The 14,556-nt window shown below is 31.1% G+C and overlaps 1 protein-coding gene across 2 annotated transcripts in view; it reads left to right on the top strand.

The window, feature by feature from the left end:
- Positions 1–14,556, top strand: part of LOC145333435 (cGMP-dependent 3',5'-cyclic phosphodiesterase-like) — a 94,770-nt gene that overhangs the window by 15,150 nt on the left and 65,064 nt on the right. For both annotated transcript variants that reach the window (XM_080178578.1, XM_080178576.1), the window contains exon 2: positions 9,250–9,350. In XM_080178578.1, coding sequence (XP_080034704.1) covers positions 9,258–9,350 — 93 coding nt within the window. In that variant the 5' untranslated portion in view covers positions 9,250–9,257. The remainder of the gene's footprint in view (positions 1–9,249; positions 9,351–14,556) is intronic.

The raw sequence follows: 14,556 nt of genomic DNA, 5'->3' as shown, positions 1-14,556 counted from the left end.
TATAGTCTAGAATACAAAAAGTGGTTGGTAGATTTTTTTTTTAAATTTTTAATATTTTTTTTACAATATTTAGGTTAGGTTAAATTATGGGCAAGGGGGCCGAGCGCCCGCGGCTAGGCAGGCCAGGGGGCCGAGCGCTGCGGCCAAGTATTCCTACAAAAATTCCCACATAGTTATATTTTGTTATTGTCGCGGTTTTGTTATTGTCGCGGTTTTGTAATGGGGCTGTTTTGTTACTGTCGCGGTTTTGTATCCACTCCAATTTTTTTGGGCAGAATTCTCTTGGGAGGGTTTTGGTACCCTCCCCCCAAATAGTTAAAAACCTTCTCAGGACCTATGAAAAGCTACATTGTATTTGAGACGTCCAAGCTGTTTATTCCCGGGGGGGGGGGGGAGAGGGGTTTCAAAGGTTTGAGGGGGATAAACACCCCTTTACCCCAAACCTTGAACAAATATGTTGTAAAATATCAGATATTAGATAGACCTTGATGTTTTTTAAAGGAAATCTGTGTACATATTTTGTTTTGGTGAACTATATAAAAGTACTTATATAAAAAAGCCTCATAAAGTATACAATAACATTGGTGTTCCATAGATTCCGCCAACACGTAGCACATCCGCTTGTTTAATAATTCCTTGTGGAATAGCCAGGGATATAAGGGATAAGACAATAAATAAGACAAAATAAGACAAAAATACCCCTTCTGTAAATAAAAACTAATGGTTGAAAAAGTTTTAACCAACCAATTAAGATTTAATTAAAGTACACAAAGCTGCACTTTTTTAGGGACCAGAATGATTTACAGTTCAATGTCACTTTCCCTTCTTTGGAACTAGTGACCATTGAATATACAAAAACAAGGATATCAGCATCCATAAGTAGCAAAGCACAAAAAAATCTGGTAAAAGACAGACAAAATGAAAAATAGTAGCTTAGCTACTAAAAATAAGACTTTATGTGGAAGTGATATTTCAGCCAATAATACAGGGATGAAGGGTTGTAGTACTGTTAATTACGCTGGTACCCAAAGTTTTATAACCACTCTATCTTATTCGTTGGCATAAAAACTTTGGGTACTTTCTATTGAACTGAGATTTCAAACTGTAATTGTCCAAATTTTTCAACTAATAATTTTGATATATAGAGAAGGGGTAATTTTGTTAATCATCATTGGTCAAGTACATCAATTTATCGTCTATTGTCTTGTCCCTTAAAATCCCTGTAAAAGTGTAACTTTATCCAGACTAAACTGTTATAAGTTATTCTACTCAGGATATGGATATACATTTTCCTACTAACTATGTACAAAGTAGCGGAGCTATCACATAACTTTAGGGTACTTTTGTCCGTCTGTCCGTTCGTCACGCGATAAGGAAAAAATCTTTGTCAATCTAAATATGAATGACTCATTAATATCTAAATGTTATATTTACTAAATGTACTATAAGAGTTTTTTTTGTTGATTATTAGTGAACTATTCTTTTTGCATTACTTATGGACAAAATTGTCCTTGTTGATATATTGATATTACGTGGATATATTGACAGGGGAAAATTTGTCGTCAATTTAGGTTGCTAATATGGACCTCATTAATTCAGAATAAATGAAAATATGGTGCAACATCCAAGTAAAAATATATCGATTGACCTAACTTTTAAAAATTTAAACACTATATTTACTTCAGGTGTCATACCATTCTTCAGTGCATTTTATTTACCCTTTCATATTTAGGTCTGTCCGTCTGTATGTAAGAAGGATAAAGTTAATTTTGTAACTGTATTGCTTATACATTGAAAAAGTTCTTTTATTTGTATGTTTAACTGTTATTATCAGTGTACAAATAATTGTCTATGCGGTCCTACGACAAACGCAGGAGTCGCAAACGTCGGAGTGGACAAACGTCGTAGTGAACACTTAACCTAACCTAACCTATTTTAGACAATCTAATAGGTTTTTTAAATGCCTAACCCCTGCGGGGGGCTTATTTGTTCATTCATATCTTAACCTAACCTAATCTGTATAGAAATACTTCATAAAATTAATATTCAACACTCCTGCGTTTGTCCACTCCGACGTTTGGGACTCCTGCGTTTGTCCACTCCGACGTTTGGGACTCCTGCGTTTGTCCTGGAACCGTCTATGCTATCTATTAAAATTACAACAACAACAATAACTAAATTTCTACTAAATTCTATGTCTATCTATCTATCATTGATAAAACGTCTAATTTTTAATATCTTTAATGGTCATATTTTCTGTCTTTCTATTTTAATATGACTTATATATTGTCTTATTATTAGTATTGCAGCTACTCTTTGAATAGGTATGTCGGTACGTCAATCTGTCTGTCAATAATTTCTAATTTGTACGTTCTGATCACAGGTCTTACTTATTGCAATTTTACTGAATATGTCATGTAATATTTCAATAATTTAATTTTATTATAGTTGACTGTTCTACTTTATTACAAAACATAGACAAATTACTAGGATAAATTATGGATATGGGTTCGATTCTTAGCTTAAACCATGTTATTATAGCCAAAGGTTTAAGCATTGGTCATAACTGGCAACTGCGATAACCTATGGATTTGATTGTCATTGTTATTGTTAGTTTTTGGCACAGACGATAATTAATTTCATTACAACTACAAATATCTTATACATTGTCAAGTGATACAATGGATACAAAATACGTGGATATTGAGACATGGGAGTTTTTGTCCTCTATCTAGGTTGCTATTATAGTCCTCAGATATTGGTCAATACGTTCCTTTATGGTCAGGAAAGTGGAAGTTTAAAGAATTTTAATGTTAGAGGTATATTTGAAATCTGCATCAAATTTTAAGGATTTTTTTTTATAAAATTCGTTTTTTGTATCATTCTTTATTTAAAAGCGCAAATACAATTTAAGTTAATTAATTTTGACATCGATGATAGGTGGATTGAAAACTACCTGTGCTCTAATTGGTTGATTGTTGTACGACACTTAAGCTTCTCCAATCAGAGCGCAGATAGTTTTCAATCCACCAATCACAAATGTCAAAATTAATTAACTTAAATTGTATTTCCGCTTTTATATAAAGAATTATACAAAAAACGAATTTTATAAAAAAATCATTAAAATTTGATGCAGAATTCAAATATACCTCTAACATTAAAATTCTTTCCAACTTATATATCTTATTGGGGGTATCGTTATATATATTAGCCAGCTGACAGAACTATTTTTTCAGGGTATGCGAGAATCTCTCTCAATATCCACGAATTTTATATCCATTAGTGGAACAGAAAAAGGGGAGAAGATAAGTAGGAGAAAAAAGAGAGAAAGATAAAAGGAATAGAGTTGATAATATAAGGAAGGATAAATAGATAAAGAAAACAGACACAAATATAGATAGATAGATGGATGGATAGATAGATACAGACATAGATAGGTAGATTATTAATAGATAGATGGATAGAAGGATACAATAAAAGATATATAGATGGATGGATGGATAGATAGATACAAACATAGACAGATAGATGGATGGATGGATAGATTCAAACATAAATAGATGGATGGATAGATAGAAACAAACATAGATAGATGGATGGATTGATAGAAACAATTATTAATAGATAGATTGATGGATAGATATAAACAAACATAGATAGATAGAAACAAACATAGATAGATGGATGGATAGATAGAAACAAACATAGATAGATGGATGGATAGATAGAAACAAACATAGATAGATGGATAGATAGATTTTGCTCTTATCTCTGTATTATAGTAAATTAGTATCAATTACGGATCTGAATGGATAAGACAAACAAACACTTAGAAAGATAAACACCCTATTACTTTTATTTAAGGATAGAGTAGAACTGTGTTACTAGAAATTTAAGAGTATTGCGCCTTTATAAATATTATCTAGGTATAAACATTTATTGATTATTATTTACGTCGTATACCAACATTTTCTTTAGTAGCTAAGCTACTTCTTATTTCACTTTGTCTGTCCGTCTGTAACGTTGTAGGGAATTGTGATTTTCTCAGCTGCTATTTAAGATTTTGTCTAGATACCCTTTACCATATTTAGAGCATGTAGTATACAACTTACCAGGTCCGTAGGTCTGTCAGTAGCATTATTCAAAGACATATATGCATATATCCTTATAATAACAGGATGTTTGTGTGTTTGTATGTTTGTACCGAAGGATCTCACTAACCTCTGAACCGATAGGGTTCTCCTTAACAGAGTAGCTTCTCATAGGTCCCGGGAGTGTTTTAAACTATTTTGCAGAAGGGTATCACCACCCTGCCAAGAGAAATAAAAAAAAAATCTAATTTCTTTTTAATATTCTTGCTTTTACGTAGAGACTTGAACGTAACATAGACAAATTATGTCTCAAATTAGATATTTTAAATAAAAAACAAATATTTGAAATGCCACTACAGGCCTCTAATGGCGTATCCGCTAGTATAGATAAAAGGATTTCATGATTTTCAATTCTTTTTATACCTATCTTTTTTCTGTTCTAATGTTCTACAACTTAATTTGTCTATCCAAGATTTTTTTGTCTTCACTACTTATGGATATTTCCATCCTTGTTTTGAATAGAAATATATTATTTTTTTATTTATTCCAGGGTTTGTACTCTCAAGTTTAGAAAGTACTCTCATTCACTTAAAAACAAGAATTACAACATCCATAAAAGCAAAGCTCTAACATCAGAAAGAAGGACAAACGAACAATAACCCTTGTAGAGTGTCAGAACTTAATATTAATCCTTCCTAACTAATATAGGAATCATCATGTTTGAAATCTATGTGACGACTGTCTAAATTAACCTTTACGGAAGGACGAACCGACCCTAATTATAGAAAAGTTTCGCTTTTAACAAGAACAATCATGCTTCTAAATAGCGCAGCAATAACAATTAATGGCACCTCGGGGCTAAAAAAACTAGTTTTAATCTCATAATTGTACATTCTATATCCGCGGAAAGCCGTTTATAATACGATGCGAGAAATAACTATTCTTGTTCGTTGGCTAAACAACTTTGGTGACTTTTATTGAATTTTGATTGGTAGGTTCCTTAAGTTGAGTATCCAAACGTTTTAACCACTTAGTGAAATGTACAAAAGGGGTAATTTTGTGTATCATCAATGAGGATGTGTTTTAATTTATCGGCCATTGTCTTATCACTGGTTTGTTTTACATCCCTTAGAAATTTAGCCGCGTGACGTCATAAAAATGAGGGGTTATCCATTTCTTTTTTTTCCCACTTCTCCTCTCATCTTCCTTATTTTATGACGTCACATGAGCGGTTTTGAGACACTTCTTCCAGTTACATTAAATAATTACTAATTTAATTACTTAAGCTAAAATACAGAAACATATTTCGAAGTAAAAAAAACATATAAAAAACTGCTAGAGGCTAGGGTAAAAAAACAAACAAATAAAACAAAGTTACAGAGTGACTGTTAAAAGGCTACAATATATCTTGGAAAGCAAATAGTCATTAAAAGAAAGATTACAACTTTAGTAAACCCATTAACAAAACAAAAACTTAACTAATTTCTCCAGGCATCTAAAGGAATTAGACAATGGCCGATAAATTGATGTACATCCCCAATAATGATACACAAAACTACCCCTTCTGTAGATTACAATTTGTGGTTAACACGTTAGGACACTCAACTCAATATAGCAACCAATCAAAATTCAATGAAGTATCGAAAGTCAACGAAAATAATAAAACTTTGGGGACTAGTGTAATAAACAGTTCAATGTCCCCTCCCTCCCTGAATTTATCTTACTACTTTCCCCTTTCCCCCCTTACCACCTTTCTCTCTTTTTAGTAGCGAAGCTTCTCTATAATGCATTTTGTCTGTCTGTCTTTCAAGCCGGATTTTCTTAGCTGCAATTTAAAATAGACAACAGTTTTTTAAAAGCGAAGCTTTTCTATAATTAGGGTCGGTCCGTCCGTACGTCCGTCCGCCCGTACCGGATAGCTTTTTTCGTTAATTTAGGCATGTTAGAAAATGTCCTATAGATTTCAAACTTTGTATGGTTATTCCTGTAGTAGATAGGTACGATTTATGAAAGTGTAACAACTCTATAATCACTACCAGAATGTCCGTATGTCCATTTTAAACATGTTGATTTTTTACTTTTTTTAACAACAAATTTTTATGTGATCTAATTATCAGATTGATCTGATTATTGGTATACTGATTCCTGGGACAAAAAAGTACAATATCATAAGCGAAGCATTTCTATAATCAAGTTCTAAAAATGTAAGTATGTCCATAAACATTATCCTTATCAAGCCGTTTTTCAACATATATACTTTTATACTTTTGCTTCGACTCTTATACATTTATATTCTGATTATTTACTTCGCCACTATATAAGCCTTAATGTCCGTTTGTTCTTCCATTATAGAGCTTCGCTTTTATAGTTGTCATCCTTGTTTGGTGAAGAGACACCCCTTACTAAAGAGCATCTGGTTTGCAACTTACTTAGTCAGTCCGTTAGTCGCCCATTCTACAAAATATAACTTGATTTTATTTAAATTTGTAATTTTATTTTTTTGTATAGTTAAATATTCTCTATTATTCTTTTTTTTATGAACACTGAGCATCTGCTCTATAACTTACTTTATCCGTTTGTCTATTTATGATTTTAGTGGATGCTTCGCTACTTATGTATGTTGTGATCCTTGTTTTCTTGCTGACCAACTTTCAATTTTTCATTTCCTTCTAGTAGCGAAGCTACTCTATAATTCACTTGGTCTGTCAGTCTGTCCGACCGTCCGAGTTACTCAGCTGCTTTAAAAGATAGATGTTTTTTTTCTTGTCATCTTTTTAAAGACCACTGTACATTTTCATGGTAATTTTCTTTGTCCATCTGTCTGACCAAGCTTTTTTATGCTTCGCTACTTATGTATATTGTCACCCTTGTTAGTTGCTCTTATTTAACTCTTATAACTTTAACTGTCTATCTTTCTCGTATTTTCTTTGATATTTTTATTTAATTTTTATAATTAATTGTGTCGATAATTTTTGATAGCGTAGCTGATATATTCCGAGGATATACTTGTCAGTTCGTCTGTCTGACCGAAACAGTTACTATTTTAGCAAAGAAGATAAAGTATAGAATAGAATCCAGGTAGAAGATTCTGCCTGGCTAGCCTGAAGTAAAATTGGAACTTTTGAAAGACCAAAACGGCTACAAGGCTGTTAGTAAATAACATGATATCAGTAATTATTCAGAAAAAATATTCAAAATAAATTTCTTTTCCAATGATTTACTAAAAGCCATGTAGCCAAGAATCCAGCTTCCTCTTCCCTATTCACAATGGATTAAAAATGAATTTAATGTGCATATTAAGCCTTAAAAAAATAATTATGTAAGAAAATTTACAAAAAAATATTGGTCTCAGTATTTATATTATAAAACTAGGTTGCGCTCTTATGTTTCTTATATTAGATGTTGATACAAATTAAACTTTTCTAGTTTTGTCCAACTAGTCATTGTGATTTGTACTTTATCATTATTGTCTTTACTGCGCAAGTCAAAGATTTCTTCAAATTTCCCAGAAATATTTAGGGTTTTCATTTCTATTCCTCCTTATTCTATGCCTCCTAATTAAAGTAGCCTTCACTGTTTATAAAGGTCATGGCCGCAGTGCTCGGCCCCCTAGCCTATAACCTAACCTAACCAAAAATTGTAAAAACATTATTAAAAATTGTAAAAACAATATTAAAAGTTGTAAAAATCTATCAACCACTTTTTGCAAAATCCACGAAATTCTAAACCACCTATGTATTATCAGTTGATGATATTTTTTTTAATGTTCTGAGGCTAGGTTAGGTTAGGTTATAGGCTAGGGGGCCGAGCGCCCGCGGCTAGGCAGGCCAGGGGGCTGCGGCCATGACCTTTATTACTATTGGAGACTATTTTTCTTAGGAAGCTACTTTTCTTAAGTAAATGTCCTGAAGCTACTTTGTCCGAAGCTACTTTGTCCAAGATCCGAAGATATTATTTATTGACTGATTTTAATTCATCATAAACTTGATGAAAATTATTTATTCGATTAAATACCTAAACTAAATAGTAAAATTTGAGAAATGACATGTATTTATTTGAAATAAATTCATATATGATTCATTTTTTCTTCACTTATAATCTCTTTACCAAATTCCATTGCAAATTTTATTGTTGCGCTACCAATTAGCATTATTTCCTCCTTGTTATTTTTTATTGTGGTTAAAAGTCAATTATTTTTTTCTTCATACTTTTTCTTTCTTTTAATATTATTATATTTCCGCGGTATGTTCATATGATACAGCTGATTTTAATTTTTAAAAAGAGCCAATATAATAAATTGACCAAAACCCACTGATCTTTAGGGATGAGACAAAGGAAGATAAATTGATGCACATTCACCCCCAATCATAAGAAACAAATATTACCCTTCTGTATACTAATAACTGTTGTTTGTACCAACCAATCAAGATTTTAAAAAGTAGCAAAAGTACATTTTTTGTTTTAAGCTATGTTGTGGAAGAGAGTTTTTGTTTTTATCACCTCCCTAATGAAGTCTTCTTATCTTTCACAAAAATTTGGAATTTAGAGGGGGGGGGGTGAATGGTTGTAGTAGAAGTGACTTTTATAAATAAAAATAAATTATATAAAGGAACCCTTAATGAAAAAGAAAGAAAAATATATCATGAAGACAAACTATTACATATTACATTATTTTAACCATTTTAATAATATATTGGGCTTCTAGATGATATTATCATATTTAGAAAGAAAAAATATTGATACAACAATTCCGAGACAAAATAATTTTCTCTAGTTGCCATAACTCTGTTCCTGAGAATGGTGGTCAATTTATGCATTTGCAACCTGTCAACTTGGTCCAGTGGTTACAGGGATATACAGGGATAACACAATGGACGATAAATTGATGTACATCCTTAAATTACCATAAAATTTTATGTTGAAAAGTTAGAACAATGCTAGTTTAAACCAACCAACCAAGTTTTAAAAAAGGAATCCAAAGTTTTACATATTACACTTTCCAATGCCGAAAACCCGGGCTATCCAAACTGGTATTAATTATTTGAATTTTATTTTAATATTCTTTAATATTCGTGGAAAATTGTATGTTTTAAGATGCTATACATAGTTTTAAAAATATTTTAAAAGAATGAATATTAAATATTATTTTAATTTTCAGGTACCAGGATGGAGGTATCCGACGTTACCGTTCTTCTGGACCTCTGTTCCTCCCTCTCTGCTATGGACTCGACACAAATGCAGATTAGCATCAATAAATATGTAAGTAATATGTTAGGTTAGGTTGAATTAGATAAAGGGTAGCCCAGCAGGGTTAGAAACACCACAGGTAAAGGTGGTTAAGCTTAAACGACCAAGCTAATATTGCTTGATTCTTTCTATCAGAAACAAAATGAATTGAAAATGATTACTAAAATCCAAATATTTCTTCATGTCTTAGAATAGTGTATTTTTTTTAAAAATAGGTTCAAAACATACTAACTTTAAAAAAGGCTGATTTTCCAATTTCTTTTTAATCTAAGGGTTAAGGGCATTCTAATGTCAAAGGACTATTAATTGAGGTACAATTATTATAAACAAAAGTACCATAGTTATGTAGATTAAAATAATTTGTGTACAACCCAATCATATTTTAATAAAAGTCTTCAACATTTTATAAAGAGATAGAGAACGTAGTTTTTCAAATAAACGAAATCTTTAAAAAATTTCATATTATATATTTGAAAATATAAAGATAAAAGAAACTTCTTGAAATTTTTACAATTTACTTTGATCAAATTCAAATCCTTACAAGTTGCTGCCCTGAATTCAAATTTGGTGTGTTACAACTTTTGTAACACCTCCGAAAAATATAAACCACAACCATGCATACTGCGCGTGCGGACAACCAGACAAGAAGGAAGCACAAACTACCTGTAGAAGAAGCCAGTCTTTTTATCACACTCAAAGTTTAACCATATATACTCTATTTGAAATGTCAGATTAGTGAAATATACATTGTTGATAAAATATCTTAGTTAATTAAGTACGTAAAAATGTAATATGGAGGCTTAGCCACCGTCGACTTTTTCGAACCGGTAAGTTTTATTCAATTTTTATATATTCATTTTATATAAAAATTTATTTTTTTCCCGCGGGGTACTGTCCTTACTCAGTCCCTCATAAAAAGACTCATTTTAGTATATATATAATATCTAAAGTCACAAATCCCTTTTATAACCTAACCTTTACACATTATAATATAGCATCACACTGCTATAATTGTTTGTAAAAGTTATTGTTAAACTAATTCAATTAATATACCATATCTAAAGTCACAAATCCCTTTTATAACCTAACCTATATATTGTACTATAGCATCACACTGCTATAATTATATGTAGAATTTTGTTGAAATATTTATTATCCAAAATCACAATTTATAACCTAACCTTTACACATTATAATATAGCATCACACTGCTATAATTGTTTGTAAAAGTTATTGTTAAACTAATTCAATTAATATACCATATCTAAAGTCACAAATCCCTTTTATAACCTAACCTATATATTGTACTATAGCATCACACTGCTATAATTATATGTAGAATTTTGTTGAAATATTTATTATCCAAAATCACAATTTCGTCCCTTATATTAACCTTAGAGTTAACTTAACATTATTTTATACATTTACATATTATACATAGCTTCATACTGCTATAATTATATGTAAAATCTTGTTGAAATATTTATTATCCAAAATCACAATTTCGTCCCTTATATTAACCTTAGAGTTAACTTAACAATATTTTATACATTTACATATTATACATAGCTTCATACTGCTTTTGTTGAAATCGTTCCACTATTATTAAACAATATATCTTCTAATATTATCACAAGCTCCCTATTGAATAAAAATTTTTGCTATCTTGCTATCGTTATACAAATATATTCATAGTAAATTCAACTCTCTGTTCATAATAATTTCCAAAGCTTCATTCTGCTTTTAACAAAAATTATACCAAAATGGACAGATATAGGGATTATGACGTCAGTGATGACGAGGCGTCTATAGGTATGAGGGGTAGATGGAGAACGTTTGGACGGAAATTCATAAAAAATGCACCTAGAGCCCCTTTACTAGCCCCTTCTGCACCTACTCCTCAGGTTAATCCTCCGGTTAATTCCCATAACTCTACTTCTAATAATGAAGATCAAATTAATGCTTTAAAAAATAATATGGGAGATATTGTAAACAGTCTTAATAAAATGGCAAGTGAAATATCCAACCTACAGGTTAATTCTAATAATGCAATAAGGAATGATTTCAGCCAACCCCCTCCTAGCCTAAACCCTATACTTAGTTTTGGCCCTCAGAATTATCGCTACGCTACAACTGATATTCCCGTCTACAGGTCAAACCAGCGAGATTTATCTCCTACGGGATTATCCACAATTCATGCTAGGGAACTTCTCTCTTCAATAGAGGACCATATAAATAAGGCTAAAGGGTTGGATAGAATAAACAAAGAATTGCTATTAGATCAAACTAGCCAACAAATAAAACAAATCTTTAAAGCACAAAACTCAGAGAATACTTACAACGCCCCTCATTTAAAGTGTAACACCTTTAACAACCTTGAGCCCCCTTTCTTAGCAAATAGAAAAAACACGTACAATGCAGATAAACTTTTCCAAAAACAAAGAGTTATCCATCGTCAATTGATGTCCATAGAAACAGTAGGGCTAAAAGCTTTTTTAAATCAGTTGGATAGTTTTGATCTTTCGGACTTTAGCCCATGTGAATATAATATGTTAATTCACATGTCCATATCTAAGGAAATCAAAGAAAAATTGGAAATGGCTGGGGGTAACCCGTTAGATCTCCCTACTAGCGAATATTTAAATAAAGTAAATCGTGTCCTTAATGGGTCAATTACAAACATGTTTGAAGTAGAGGAAAAATTTTATAAATTTAAACCTTCCTCTAAATCCGTTATGTCCATTTTGTGGGAATACAAAAAATACCTTGAAAATATATCTGACACTATTATTTCTGAGCGGGAAAAGCAGAGAAAAATTATTAGTGCGGTATATAAATATATTCCCTATGACCTTCGGCACCTGCTTAATTCGACCGCTGCCATGCAAAATGGCCAGCTTACGCTTTTCGGCTTTGAAAATTTTTTGCGTACCCACGAAGCTTCCATTGACAGTTTTATATCCAAAGAATCTAGGATACAGAAAAACATGATAAAAAGGGTAGATGTTGACTGGGAGCAATTTGACATTTATGCTGAAGACTTATATGATCACCCTGTAGATGCATGTCTAAAGAACAATTTTTTAGAAAAGTTAAAAAGGTCAGAAAAAGACACGTAAGAAAGCGTCGTCCTAAAAATGCACAAAATAACTCTTTTAATTGTACAAATAGTGTGCCATACTACACAGTCCCTGTTGTAAATAATGATACTATGTTGGAGAACCCTATCAACATTACAGATAGTAAGTTCAGTAAGTCAGTCCCTGTTTTAAATCATTCTGTTGATGTATCTTTGGAGAACCCTATCAACATTACAGATAGTAAGTTCAGTAAGTCAGTCCCTGTTTTAAATCATTCTGTTGATGTATATTTGGAGAACCCTATCAACATTACAGATAGTAAGTTCAGTAAGTCAGTCCCTGTTTTAAATCATTCTGTTGATGTATCTTTGGAGAACCCTATCAACATTACAGATAGTAAGTTCAGTAAGTCAGTCCCTGTTTTAAATCATTCTGTTGATGTATATTTGGAGAACCCTATCAACATTACAGATAGTAAGTTCAGTAAGTCAGTCCCTGTTTTAAATCATTCTGTTGATGTATCTTTGGAGAACGCTATCAACATTACAGATAGTAAGTTCAGTAAGTCAGTCCCTGTTTTAAATCATTCTGTTGATGTATCTTTGGAGAACCCTATCAACATTACAGATAGTAAGTTCAGTAAGTCAGTCCCTTTTTTAAATCTTTCTGTTGATATATCTTTATCAAATAAGGTTAATGTAATCAATCTTGAAAAGAAAATTTATCGACATCATCTTTTTGAAAAAAATGATTTGAATACTAATTTTGCAAATAATACACAACAAATTAATAGCAGTAATAACTATCAGTCTTCACATAGTTTTACTAAATTCATTTTTAATACAACATTCTTTCTCATATTGCTAACATACTTTAGTTTAATTGACGTTAATTTTGCGTTATATCTATTTGTGTTAAGCTTTAATGTAACTAGTTTATTTCCCTTTAATAACATTAAATTTGGTATACCAAACAAGTACAGAAAATTGAAAATAGGTAGACGTTATAAAAGTTTAAAATGTAAATTTAAATCCTTTTTAATAAATTGTCCCCTAAAATATGGCTATAATATAGCCTTACCTATTTTCCCCTTCACTCTATCTTTTGTATAATAATTTAATGTCTGTCTCTATTTCTTATAACTTTTCATCCTAAGTTATAAATATATAGATAGACAGTTATACATCATACTCATTAAACCATTTCCCTGATTATAATTGTGACTATTATGGCATGTAATTTGAATTATCTATTAAACCATTTCCCCAAAAATTGTGACTTATGGTTTATATATTCTGAATGTTAATAAAAAAATAATTGTAAAGATTATCAAACCTCATAAACATTTTTTATAAAATTGCCTTTTTCTTTCAGACGGAAGGATAACGCACTCATCGAGTTATATCATCAAAATAACACACATCCTATACTATTAAAAGACTTAAAGGTGAATATTTCACAGAAATTATTTTCGCTCAATTTTTATATTGTTATATTTTAAAAGACAACCATCTTCATGTTTGTAATAAAATCTTTTCTCCATACTGAAAAATGTCTTTTTAAAAAAGAACAATTATATCTTTAATGTTAATCTTTTAATATTATAGGAACCCTGAATACCCCCGTGTCCTACCTATCTTGTATAAAGGCAAAAAACTACAAAAACATAAAAAGGTAATTATTAAAATATATTTAAAATACGCTAAAACGATATTTATCAAACATAATGTGTAAAAATTTGTAGTACATCCATAGCTAGCCTAATGGTTTAGTGGTAAACCTATCCGGTACGGTACGCACTTTCTAAAAAGGCGTTTCTGTACCAGGGCAAGCTATGCAGAACCGCCGTATATTATTTTTTGCAAATGTTTTGCAAAACTGGCTAAAAAGACTTATATACCAAATATTAGTATTACGTCATTATACTAGTGTTTTTGTATTTTAAATCGTTATACAAGTATATTAGTTCTAAAGCCAATGCAAATTCTTTTACCAATTATTTTACACATAATTCCATCCTTTATATTGTAAATTAAACAATTTGCGGAAAAATAAGAACACCTTCTTGTGCAAAACAAGATATTCTACCTAGCACGAAATAGCATGACAAAGCAACATAAAAACTAGCTTTACTAGGC

This window comes from Acartia tonsa, chromosome 12 (genome assembly GCF_053477335.1).
Source record: "Acartia tonsa isolate MP-2025a chromosome 12, ASM5347733v1, whole genome shotgun sequence".
Classification (NCBI taxonomy): Eukaryota; Metazoa; Arthropoda; class Copepoda; order Calanoida; family Acartiidae; genus Acartia; species Acartia tonsa.
This window is presented reverse-complemented; position numbering and strand designations above follow the sequence as displayed.